Source organism: Seriola dumerili, unplaced genomic scaffold, assembly GCF_002260705.1.
Source record: "Seriola dumerili isolate Sdu_G_001 unplaced genomic scaffold, Sdu_1.0 BDQW01000052.1, whole genome shotgun sequence".
NCBI classification, from domain to species: Eukaryota; Metazoa; Chordata; class Actinopteri; order Carangiformes; family Carangidae; genus Seriola; species Seriola dumerili.
In genome coordinates this window covers 11,999,677-12,013,671 of record NW_019174307.1, presented here as the reverse complement: position 1 = coordinate 12,013,671, position 13,995 = coordinate 11,999,677, and the positions used below count along the sequence as shown (strand labels likewise).

At 38.7% G+C, this 13,995-nt stretch overlaps 1 protein-coding gene across 1 annotated transcript; it reads left to right on the top strand.

Moving 5' to 3' along the window:
* Positions 1–5,172: 5,172 nt before the first annotated feature.
* chrna1 (cholinergic receptor nicotinic alpha 1 subunit) lies at positions 5,173–12,450 on the top strand. Its single transcript, XM_022740339.1, has 9 exons — positions 5,173–5,215; positions 6,408–6,550; positions 6,640–6,684; positions 7,263–7,372; positions 7,820–8,015; positions 8,790–9,027; positions 11,521–11,744; positions 11,996–12,232; positions 12,322–12,450. The coding sequence occupies exons 1-9, from the start codon at positions 5,173–5,175 to the stop codon at positions 12,448–12,450; spliced, it is 1,365 nt and encodes a 454-aa protein (XP_022596060.1).
* The last annotated feature ends 1,545 nt before the right edge of the window (positions 12,451–13,995 follow it).

Below are 13,995 nucleotides of genomic sequence, written 5' to 3'. Positions count from 1 at the left end.
ATGCTTTATGAGTCAGCTGAATTACCATAATAAAAAATCTAATTGTTAAACCTGCATTAACTATTTTATATCCACTCGGGGGCAGCAGAAACAAGCTGTATGTTTAGGTCATATTTCTGGCCACCTGGCAATTGCAAGTCCAAAATTCATTTTCATTTACTCCTGTTTTTGGTCTCCACCATCTCCTGAGGGATATTCCTGGATCTTTAGCACCACCATGATGACCAGGTAGTCACTGACTTTTTCTGTCTGCTGCTTTGTGCTAGGGAAGTTATTAGTGATGAGCAAAGCAGTTCTTTTCAGTGTCCCAACTCACTCGCATCAATTTATTTAAAAGACTCACTCACAGGATTGTTAAATTCTTGACTGGACCTCCAGCTGCGTAGTCCCACTCACTGAACTGAAGACCTATAGCTTGTTTCACATGACCGCTGGATTCCTGAACCGGAAGTGCTCTTGCTTTGACAAACACGCCAAACTCCATTTATAAATGTTGATATTTGAAATGTTTCCTTGTTGAATATCGGAGATGAACGCTGGTTTCCATTCATTTTTAAGCCTTTTTAAGTGATCTACTGTTCGGCATAACGCTCGAAGTTGCTGAGCCTGACTCTGGTCGCAGCCTCAGCAGCACCGGTGAGTCTGTTCATTCCACTCTCACACAGTCAAGCCAACCATTTTAAGTTTGTGTTTATCGGGGAACTTGAAGTTGTGCGTTGATTGATAAGGCCATTAATGATCTCGTGGTAACTCCCGGCTACATTAGCCGCTAGCCGGAGAAAAGCATGGGCTCCATGTGAGTGTATCCCTGTGAACAAAGGACTTGAATCCTGCGAACGAATCATTAAGTTCAGTCGCAACTGACGGAGAGCTCAACTGAACTGAGAAATTAATGTATCGTTTCAGGAAGTGATTTGGTTCAGTTCGTACACCCACAAGATTCGTTCCTTTGGACGAGACAAGACAAGATGTTATGTATTATTTTCCTGTGACAATCTGCTGGCTGCATCTGAGCTATTAACAGTAAAGTGGCGAGCCAAACAACCAAAACAAAGAGCTAAAAGACACTATAAAAAGTAAAGAATGTCATAGTTTTGTACAGCAAATGGTTCATAGTGGTAAACAAAAATCATATACACCTATAGGAGCAGAGATGGTGATGTCAAGAGTGATACAGATTTAGCCTGATGCTGCCTCTAAAATCAGTTGATTTCACTAAGGTCTGTGTCTAACCCTAACCTCCTCAAAATCTATTTTATTTTTCTTTGCTTAAAAAGATTAGTCTGGCAATATTTGATGTTTGTCATATTGTGAAACAAATTACAAGAAAAGACCAAAAAAACAATGATGAATTTATCTCACTAACAAATATTGACTGTAGCCAGAGCTATTGTTTATTACTCTGTGCCAAGAGGTGACATGTTCCATAATTACCATGAACTTCACTGTAGTTTATTTTGAGTCAGTCACACATACACTGTCCTGCTGCCATAAATACTCTATAGGGCACCAAATATGTGTTAATCCCCCACTAAAAATAGTCCCCAACAAATGCGCTCTCTGTTCCTGTTTGAGTAATGTTTGCTACAAGCTGTGCCCAGGTGAAATTACTGTCTTTTTAGAAAAAATGAAATTACATTCGTGACCCACTTTTAAATATTTCTGTCTTCAGTGTAGGAGCTATGGGCTTGCGGTTTAGTAATACAGAGAGGGAATGTAAGCTGTAAAGCATAGATATATAGGCTATTGTTTGTTTTGGTCTTTTTATGGGATTTGTTGACAATAGGACAAGAACACCAGCCTGATCCTTAAAATAAAAAATAAAAATTAAAAAATTAGGATCGTTAATGCTGCTTTAGAAAACTGACATGAGCAACATATTTGTTAGAGGCTACAAAATGACCCTGGCAGATAAGAATGATAGTCCTTCATTGTGCATATTCAGAATGACAGGTTGTGCCTAAAAGCCACACGTCATGTGACTGTACATAAACCCCTCTAACAACACATCAGTCACACTGATTCACTGTGAGATTAAAACTGATCACACAATACCTAAGGCAACAGCACTCTTGCACAGGGGAGACTGTTAATTACTGGATATATGTGCAAACATTGTCACATGAAATTTATGCATTTTAGGTTTAATTACCCAAAGCTTATGTCTTTTCAAGCAATTTCCAAGAACCAGCCATGCACAGCCATCGGTGGCTTATTACATGATCGCTGTTGCACATTGTTTAAACTCAATTTAAGTTGTTTGGGTACTATGTTTATCATATACCACATTTTTGTTAAATCCCAATTTTTGTCAGCAGTGAATGTGGACATATGAGCATTTAAACTGTATTATTATGGCAGGTTCACGTTCAGCCACTCCCTATGTTTAGATTTTTTTTGTGCCTCAATTTTCCCAACAAAGCATCTGAGAAGCAATCACTGCTTGACACTTAATCACTCGGGTTTTGTGACCACATCACACTGAGTTAATGTAAGCCGAATTCAGTCTTGTCTGCGGTGATTGTGTGGCAAAATTGGATTTTCATCCAACCGTTTAGCCTCCCCTGCCATTATCAGCAATTTTAAATATATCATACCTTCATCTACATTATGTATTGACTGTGAAAGGAGGTAAACCACACCAATAAAGCTATCGAGCTTTATATCTCTCCATCAGACGCCGTGATAACACCATGCTGGAGTAATGTCCACAAAATGTATTGTGTGGTGAATGTGCCTTATTCACAGTAATGAGACTAAATTTGAAAGGCTGTGATCCGTGAGATAACTGACCTTTCTCTGCTGACTGGATGTTAATGCTTTCCTCGCTGCGAACAGCTGACCTGAATACATTTTCAAATGTTGAAATATAAAGAAAATATTCAATTCAGCCATGTGAAGTATTAGAAATGGAAATATTTATTTATTGTGTTTAAGGCTTTATATAAACATAATGTTTGTGTTTCACATTAAACAGCTCCAGTGTAATTGTATTTAAAGGTAAATCGTGAATGTTTCTCTTCTTGAGTAAACAGTGCATTTTAACAAACCAGCCGAATTATTTTCCTAAAAAATAATGAATATATAAGATTTTCTCATCTAAGGAATAATGCCCATTGTTCAGTGTTTCTATATTTATGTTTGGAACATCAAGTAAAAATATGTAATTCAACACGCATCATAATCTCTTATATGAAAACTCTAATCCTCTTAATCTTCATTGATGCATAAACATCCAGTATGTTGTCCAGTTTTCATCCAACCCCTGCAGATATTACACAGAGACGCTTTCATTCAGATTCAATGAACATTTAATCACTTACAGAGCAAATATAAACACACAGCTTAACACCCTCCAGAGGCTGGAATCACAGTGTGAGACTTCAGAGTGTTGTAATGAACACTGGACGGAGTACAAAATGTGTCCGCTTGAGATGAGGTCGACTGAGCAGACACAATGATGGCTTGTCACGTGTTACAAGACGGACTTCGAGGAAGGCAAAGCGGTGCTTGCATGGTGTAAATTCAGGTGGCCTGAGTGACTGGGAACTTGGGGGGGGGGGCGTTGAGACAAATCTCTCTTAATTCAGACATTGCCAAAATGGTCATTTGTCCCTAAGTGAGATGAATGAGGCTTGTGGTTGAGTGACTGGCTGATTGAACGGATTGGGGATGTGGGGAAATTGAGTTGCCTGACCCATCACAGGCCTGACAGGGTGGGGTAGAGCAGAGCAAAGAAAGGAGACATGGCTGAAACACCTGGCCCCCAGGAAACACAAAGCTGTTTGACAATCTGAGTTATCTAACATCATATTATTGTTTATTTTTCGGGGGGCAACTGGATTTGAGGCGCACTGTGAGAATAATCTCAAAATAAAAGTATTCATCATTCACACTGAAAGGCTAAAGATATGACTGTATTAGATTTTCCAGTAACAGTTTCCTTTGTCCTTTCATAAACATTTAATAAGCCACTATTATTAAGCTGTAAGCAGATATAAGTGTTACTATAACTCCTGATCATAACTACTGTGATCACCCATAAGTGGAGGTTGCTGTATAAACAGATACTGAATGACAGTATAGTAAAACATATACATATACATAATATATATATATTATTATAAAGTGTTTAGAGATTCATGTTCCAGGGAAACTTTTATAAATACACAATAATTTGTAATAAATATGTAGAGGCATACATGAATACATATATACATGCATCTCATATACAGTGTATTCACTGAAAATTCATACAGCTTCAAGAAATTGATATTTATTCCCCAGTAACTCTTTTAATCTTGCACTGGCGTGCTAGCCGAGCAATATCTCAATGTGCCAAGAGCCTTTGGCGTAGCAAATAGTTAAGATTTTCCTTATCAGACAAAATCTTAAGTGCTGAAGGCAATTCTCATTTATATACCCAATATAAATGCATGCGCTGTCTCAGAATGAGGTCCAGCAGCTGTTTCTGGAACTCTGGATCAGATTTTCCTCAGCAAATGCCTTGCGTACACACAAAGAGCTTAAGAAATGGGAGTTTGAACATGATGGAGATCAGGTGATATGATCAAAAGCTCCAGAACAGCTTCTAAATGGACATTGTTATGAGATTGTTTTGTCAACTACAGTTTCCAAGGTCAAAAATGAGCTTGACCATAACCCCATTTTTAAATTTAATATGTCATACATCACCCAAATGAGCCATAACACATGTAGGTTTTTCCACAGAACATAAGGATACAAAGTAAATCATTATTCAGTGTGGAGACATCTTATTGAAGGAGCTAAACATTATTAAATGGACTGGCAGAATTAATAGTGTATCACTGATACACTATTAATGCTGAGGGTAGAGAACATGTGTTTGTGTGTGGCCAAATTCAAGATGAGATATTTCAGTGGTGGATTACTCTGGCATGTTGATCTTATAACACATGACGAGGAATGCGGCCCTCTCAAATGACAAGCATTGGCAGCCAGTCACTCACATCCGCTGTCAGACAATAACAGAAAGGGTGCCAGTGGAGAGCCTGGGGGTTGTACATTAAGTCAATTGCCAGCGCTGAAAGAATGTTTTAGGTGGGTCAAACCTTTTTAATTCTCAAGTGGTCAACCGGCAGCGTGTTGAAGTTGGATCTTGGTTTTGAATGCCTGGGTTTGTTGACAAGAATGAATACTGTGTTTTTCATTTTTCATCTAGTCATCCTAGCAGGTAAGAACTTACATTAAAGAAGAACTTACTTCAAAACTTCAGGAAATGTGTGCTTGTTATCTGTGGAAATATGTGTGTTTTTACTTGAATTAGCTTTAGCTTTAGTTTCAAGCAAATTGAAGTTAGAAAAGTTAGAAAAGAAAGTATGAAACCCTCTGTTCATTAATTATGTTTAATGAAACTGCTCCCAGGTCAGTGTAAGCTGGTGCAATTCAAACAACAAAACTAATGAGCAAATTTAAATTTGTGCAACCGAGCTCTTTGATTGACAAGGGCACGTGTACTGTTCATTCTGCTTTTCAACCTGTTGTGTGTTTGTCACCACATGAACTCACCTGCATAATTAATCGTGTTTAGTTGACTTCTTAGTTTACTGAGTTGAATGTCTTGAGAATCATTCAACCATACGGATAACATGTTGCTGTAAAATGACCTCCATTTCAAGGTCAGCTGAAAAATGAAAGGGGATCCGGCTCTGGCTTGTGACAGATATGCTGCGGAAATAGCGGAAGAATATCTCTATTAACGCCCCCTTACATGGGGTGCCATCACATGTTTAAATGCTGTATTGCCAAATTTAAACCCCCAAATCCAACACAGTGAATATACACACTAACATATAAATGGTATTTTCATCACAGGCCTACAGCTTTGTGAACATGTATTTGACTTCAGTTTGTTCGTAATTATCTCTGTTATATAGCCTAGAAATTTCAAATATATTCATATATTTTAAACATTTCCTTTTTAAATTAAGATTAATTGATGAGAAGTGCATTAAATAATCAAAGCTTAACCACACACACACACACACACACACACACACACACACACACACACACACATGCACGCACTAAACACACACCATGTAAAAGTGGGTCAATTTCATTCTACTTAAAAAAAAAAATGACAGGCCTATGTACATACATGTATATTCACAAACATATTACACCTATAGTATGGCACTTGTCACGTCTATTTTCAGCTCGTATTAAAATCACTTACCTCAAGTATCATATGGCATTAAGGGAATATTCTACTTTGGCACAGCATTTGGCAAACAACATTTTCCAACACACTGAAGTGGCACCTTGTAGAGCCAAGAGTCACACGTACCATCCCCCCTCAAGAAAGAGAATCATTTCAAGTAAACAACTATAAGCCTGTATCCATAGTGTCTTGTTTATTGTAGGCGCTGCCTGGGCCTCCTCTGATGAAACACATCTAGTTAAAACTCTCTTCACCGGTTACAATAAGGTCGTGCGTCCTGTCAATCACTTCAAGGACCCCGTGGTTGTCACCGTGGGCCTTCAGCTCATCCAGCTGATCAGTGTGGTGAGATCTCACGTCACACGCCATCACCCAAGCTGCATTAGACTTCACCGTCATCAACTGTCTAAACACATTTATCTGTGTCTCCACAGGATGAGGTCAACCAGATCGTCAGCAGCAACGTGAGACTGAAACAGGTTTGAATACATTGATATGTTCTTTTTTTTTGTTGTTGCAATGTCATAGAAAAAAGACAGTGGACACATCAACATATTGCAGAGCTCCTCAATAATCTACTAATTGAGTAAGAAAGCGATGGGCAAAATACATAATTATGCTTCAAGCAATAAATTATACATGAAAAACACATCCATGGCAAGGAATTGAATTAAAACACACAATTATTTTATTTAAGGCAGGCTGAAAACACATAGATTTGTCATGTCAAGTAAAGACAAACCTCAGGACTGACTACAATAATGAGCTTTTACACCACATGTGCTGTAAATTACAGAGAGTAAAGTTTAGTATGGTTAAAAGATCAAGACAACCCATAAAGTGAAATATTCTTGTTTGAGTTTGAAAAAGTCACAGATGAAATTCAAGAAAGAAAATTTTAAGCAATTGTGAAACTCTAAATTTATTATTAAATGCTCATCTCTACAAATGTGTCCCCACTTTGACAATGATGTATCACAGTCTGCACGATGTTTTCTCGTTTGCTTTTCTTTGCCCACAACAAAACATTAATAATGGTTGTCATCTGTTTTTTCAGCAATGGAAAGATGTGAACTTGCACTGGAACCCAGAGGATTACGGTGGCATCACAAAGATCAGAGTTCCCTCCACTGACATTTGGCGGCCTGATCTGGTTCTCTACAACAAGTATGTCATCAGGCTATATTTGTTCTATGTCATGTCCTTCTTTTCTTTCTAAAATCCTTTTATTTTTCATTACAATAAGCTTTATGTGACCTGAAGCATCCAGACCTCTAGGAACAATCAGCACACCTGTCAGTGGTGTTTTGACTTACATTTTCCTATGCCTCAGTATTGGGCGTGTGAAAGCTCAGATTTCATCAGGCTAAATCTGGCCTCTGTAGCCCCCCCCACCCCCACCCCCCCACCACACCATATGCTGTATCTTACACACTGCTGTTTTTCCCTGACAACCACACACCAACCACAACATCTTGTGCCAACCAGAGTGCTGGTTGGCTGGGCTGTGCAACAGCAGCAGCAACCCATCCTCAGGCACTGATGTCCCCCTACGTTAACATTTAACTTATTATCTCCCATGTTGATGTTGCCTGTGCTTGTCTTTGCCCGCAGTGCTGACGGTGACTTTGCCATCGTTCATGAGACCAAAGTGCTGCTAGAGTACACAGGAATGATCACGTGGAACCCACCTGCCATCTTCAAGAGCTACTGTGAAATTATTGTGCTGCATTTCCCCTTTGACCTTCAGAACTGCAGTATGAAGCTGGGCACCTGGACCTATGATGGAAACTTGGTCGTCGTCAATCCTGTAATTCCATTCAGACCAATTCTTGAAATGGATAGTTCTACATTTTGGGGAACACACATACCTTCATTCTTGCTGAGAGTTAAAAGTTAGATGAGAAGATTGATACCACTCTCATGTCTGTTAGTTAAACATGAAGCGAAAGAGAGCAGCCCCACCACCACTTCAAAAACTCACTAATTAACAAGTTATTGTGCATATTCTTGCATTAATCTGTAAAACCAACATGTAAAAGCAACAAATTCTGTTTTTTTGGGGGGGTTATGTGCCAGACTATAGCTTGGCCAGGTGTAGTTCCTTCCTGGAGTCCCATAAAACCGCAACTTACTTACTTACTATTACTTTTACCCTTTTTATTGTATGTTTTTGTACTGATTAAACAAATGAGATGTAACGTATAATTTTGTATTTCTGTTCACCTCTGATTTCAGTTTTTACGCTAAGCTAGGCTAACCACCCAATTGCTGTAGCTTCATGTTTACCCTACAGATATGAAAAATCAGGAAAAAGGAAAAGATTAGATAAGTGTAATTCCCAACATGTCAAACAATTCCTTTAAGCATATAAATGGTGTAAATCCTCACTTGTGAACAACAAATGGTTGAATGATGTCTGGTGGTTGTTGGCTGTTTAGCACTTTACACACCTATTAGTGCCAAAGTGCTTTACAGATGTGAAAAATAGAAATGATAAAAGTGAAAGACGTAATGAAAATTTCAAAGACTTTGAATTTAAAATCATCCTTTCATCACCCTGTTTACTTCTTCTCTTCACCAGGACAATGACCGCCCTGATCTGAGTCACTTTATGGAAAGTGGAGAGTGGGTGATGAAGGATTTCCGCAGTTGGAAGCATTGGGTGTACTATGCCTGCTGCCCAGAAACCCCTTACCTGGACATCACCTACCACTTCCTCATGCTGCGGCTCCCGCTGTACTTCATCGTCAACGTCATCATCCCCTGCATGCTCTTCTCCTTCCTGACTGGCCTTGTCTTCTATCTTCCTACAGACTCTGGTATGTTGATAAGTTCTACTGATTCAACATTGTGTCCTTTCACAGTGATTTAAGACTCAGTTATCAGTCAATAGGGAAATTACGACATAAAAGATGCAGTTCACAATCACTGCTTTTTTTAAATAGTTGTTTGATTTTTGCCGACCAAAAGCAATAAAACATGACATGTACAGGGAACACTACGTACAGACAGATATTTAAACATTCATTCATTACGGACCTAAAAATATACCAATAACAACATACAGGGGGAGGGGTGGGGTTACAATGTCCAAAATCCTCTTTCCCAAATCAAATCATATGTTTTATATGTCTGTTGTTAGCACAACAATTCTCTTTGTTGATTATATACAAAAGTCAGAGACCAAAGTGGGTAACAGTTTTTTTCTGTATTTTCCAGTTCATAAAGTTCAAGTACAAAACTGTTACTGGACTGAAGAGAATCTGCACATCTGAAGCAAGAGTTACATGAGTAGATTGAGACCACTCTCAAGCCTTTATGGTAGATACAAAGCTGCAGCGAACAGGCAGTTAGCTTAGCTTAGCTCAAAGACTAAAATCAGGGGATCACTAGCCTGGTCAAGGTAGCAAAATCCACCTTTACAGTGATGACAAGACTCCAGGAGATCCCTGCACGCCCAGGCAAAAGTTAGCCCAGCACATAATCTCCTGTAAATCTGCAAACTGTTGTTTTTACACTGGATTTTGAACAAACAAACAAGACATAACAAATTAATAAGTGAGTTTCAGAGGTGCTGGCAGTTGTTACCTTTGGACAGAGCCAAGCTAGTAGTTATTTTGTTTCCATTTTTTCTGCTAAGATAAGCTAACCAGCTGCTGACTAGTATGTTTGTATTTGATGGACAGACATTTCTCATCTGACTGTCTGCAAGAAAGCAAATAACTGTTTTTCCCAAAATATCTGACTAGAACATTAACATGGATTACACTAAAGATCATCCATGTTGAAGCCACAATCACTGCTTAAGTGTCCATCCAAGTATCAAGGTGTGATGTGCTATTTGTTTCTTTATTTGTTTATTTAACAGGTACCAGACAGATAAGCAATACATCAGATGTAATGTGTATAGGGTGTCTAGCTGAGGCAGCCCTGTCTCTGGTTACACTTTTAAATCAAAGTAAAAATAGCTAAGAACTGATGCAAGTATACAGATGCACACTGTGTATTAGAAGGAGCATTTTCCTCATTATTGATGTTTTCATAATATTAACACCATGTTGGACAAATCCTTTTCTTTAATACTGCCTGTCAGTCTGAGGTGTCTCTACTCTGGCAGCTACAGGAACTGCACTGCTTGTGTGCACATCTGGCCGTGTTCCCAGTGTGTAGGTCTGCCTCATTACCCAGGGTCCCTCTGTGCTGTCATGTCTGAAAGCAGGCCTTTGCTTTAATGTATAATACATCACTTGATCCCTGTTTCTGATATGGCTGCTGACAGGATAGTGTGAAGCTGAAGGAGAGGCTGGTGCCAAAAGTCTCTCTCTTAGGGATAACTGCTCTTACTGAGCAACAAAAACAACATGTCTTGCCTTTTACTTGTGTGAAATGGAGTCAGAGTCTGTTTACTTGTTCTATTGTTGGTCCTAGAAAAAAAAAGGAGCTGCCTCTCACGCTTTAAATATGATTTGCTTGTGTGGGTGAACAGTGCAGTTATTGTGTTGTTGTGTAAACACTAGACATGGACTCCTTATTGGATGACTGGGAAAGGGCTCACATATCTGACTCACAGAAACAGCTCTCCCTTGTGGCAATCTAATGAGATTGCATGTTGACATATGATGAGCCGACATACTCTATACTGTAGTTTAAGGTGGCTGATCCACATTTTCCACTTCATTGTCATAATTACTTCAACATGTCCTTTACCGTGCAGATGTCTTTAAGAAACAGAATGTGTTATTGTGGGTGGAAATGTTACTTGAAATTTTACTGATAAGAAACATCTTATCAGCTCTTCAGCATGTGGAACAGAGATGTACCAGTTTCCAATCCTTTTGCCCTGTGACACCGCAATTAAGTGGTGACCCGTTCAACTCAGGAATTATTTCATTGTGATGATATTTGAAGGATTTTCCATTCCTTGATTTTATTCAATAATTAACGAGAAAAAAAAAATTAACACTGTGTCAAAAATGTTATAAATTCATTAGTGACACTGGAAACATCACCCATGTAAAAGAATCTCACATTAAGGTCCTTCAAGCTTTCACATGAGCATAATCCGTCCACTGATGAAGATCATGTGCTACTAAATGGACCTTGAGGTGAGATTGTTTTGCCAAATGTTTTTTTCTGCATATTTCTAATTGGGTACTGACCTCCAGGCTTGGAACCACCCGTGTAAATGTTGTTTGATCACAAATATTTGTTATACAGAGTGCATATTGCATGACATTCTGAGCCTCATGGGGATTTTTAGAGAAGTTAAAAAGCCAGTAAGAGCAGTGACGATGGTTTGTTGTGTCTCCCAGGTGAGAAGATGACTCTCAGCATCTCTGTCTTGCTTTCTCTGACTGTGTTCCTGCTGGTCATTGTGGAGCTGATCCCCTCTACCTCCAGCGCTGTGCCACTCATTGGGAAGTACATGCTCTTCACCATGGTCTTCGTCATTGCCTCTATCATCATCACTGTCATTGTCATCAACACCCACCACCGCTCCCCAAGCACTCACACAATGCCAGACTGGGTTCGCACGGTGAGGACGGGAGCAGAGGGGAACACAACGATGACTTATATCATTTTGATTGTGGAGCTGAACGACTAGAAATAAATCCATCACATTTCCAAGCTTGGCAAGCTTAGGAAAACTATTCCTATCCCTTTTCCTCTGCATTACATTGCCATCTAGTGGTAGAAAGATAGAATAGCTATGTTTTTATTTTATCTAGCTGCTCTGATGCTGTATACTCCTTGACACAATGCTTATCCTTTGTCTTTTTATGGCAGGTTTTTATTGAAACCATTCCCAACATCATGTTCTTTTCGACAATGAAGCGTCCCGGGAAAGAAAAACCAATTAAAAACAACTATGGTGGTGATTTTGATATCTCAGACATCTCTGGCAACCAGACTTCTAGTGTTCCCTACCAGTCGCCCATCACCAAGAATCCTGATGTCCGCAGTGCCATTGAAGGAGTCAAGTACATTGCAGAAACCATGAAATCAGATGAGGAATCCAACAATGTAATCCATCTCACACAGAGAGTGTTTCTAATATGGTTCTTGAATGAGATATTACATATATATAACATACTGTCCCTCTTTCTTTCCAGGCTGCTGAAGAGTGGAAGTTTGTGGCCATGGTGTTGGATCATATTCTGCTGTGCGTCTTCATGGCTGTGTGTCTCATCGGCACATTAGGTGTGTTCGCAGGACGTCTCATTGAGCTGAGCATGCTCTAAAGGCCAGTGGCTTTTGTTTTACCTGTTTAACCTTTCAAATGACCAGTTTGTTGCTCAATGTTTTTGAAGCTGCTGAATGCTGTCCCGCAGCATTCACTGTGTATTCTAAGGCTTGTGGAAGTCCCTGTTTGTTTGCCTTTTGGTGTTTGAAGAGTTGTTCTTTTTCAAATATGTGCAAGAACATGTTGTACTGTTTATTTCCGCATATTTTATGACAGTGTTTTTGTTTTTGTTTTTTAAGAAATATATGTGTGCATATTTTAATGTTTAATTGGTTCAAAAGAAATGTAACTTTTTGGAATATTGTGCAGTTTATAGGGGACAAGTTAATAAAAAGGTTTCATCCATTTTCATGGCAACTGATTTGACTGAAATGTTGTCTTGATTATTGTATGTTGCCAAATCCTTTATGACCACTTTCCTGACTACTGTATGTAATTGTGTAATATTGTAATATGCTAGTAGTAGATGTAGAAATTCAGTTACCTATAATGCAATCGTACATGAATTCTGACAATAAAATTTGTGTGTAACAGGCTGATGTTCTGGCTCAGATACTCTTACTACAGTTGCTGGTGGTTTGTAAGGACATGGCGGATCTATTGGACAATAGCAACCAGCTCTCTGAAGCACTGAAGCCTCTCCAGTTATTGCCTTTCTTTACAGGGTGTTTACTGTTTCCCACTGCACTACTTGTGTAAATTTTTCCACCAGTTGACATTCAAATAGAAATGCAAATCTCTATCTTTGCACTATTAGCTCTAACAAATGTTTCTGCCTGGTTACTTCCTCAACTTCTGATGAAATTACAGAGGAAGGATAGTTACAACAAAAGCCCACTGAGTCTAGTTGCTCTGCAACTGTGTGTTAAACAGGCCAGTCATTAGCTAAGTTTATCTAATCTAATTTTATCTTGGTTTTGGCAGTATTGGTTCCATATACAATACCTTACTTTGAGGACTTTAAACATGTTTTGAATTTTTAATTCAACAAAATTTATCAAACCGCTAATATATCAGTGTTTAATAAAAAGCACTTCCTAAATACAATATAGACGAAAGTTAGAAATATTTCTGACCAAGCATTCCATACTGATAGCTGACAGTTTTTGATATTCAGTGCTATAAACATAATGTGGTTTGTTCTCAGGATGTACTGAAGCTAAGTTTTACCCCTTACAAGGCTCAGTATTTCTCTCTCACTGTGGAGATTGCTTTGAAACACCATAATATTTCGTAGAAAATGTAAATCAGCATTTAAAAGCTGCATTAATTTGTTGTTGTTATTGACCAAGAAATTAAACTCAGTCAGATAATGTACAATTATTTGCTAAGCCTGGATAAGGTGTATATCTGTCACCATTGGTCTTACAGGTTAAGCAGACACTGGATGACTGTGGTTTGTCTTCTCTCTGGCTCACACAAAAGTGTAACAATATTAACTGATTGAAACAAACTTGAACAGAGGCTGTAATATCAGTTCTTGCAAAAGCAGAAAACTGGGCTCAAGAAGGTCACTGAGAGATATAAAGGGTCGGTCATAACA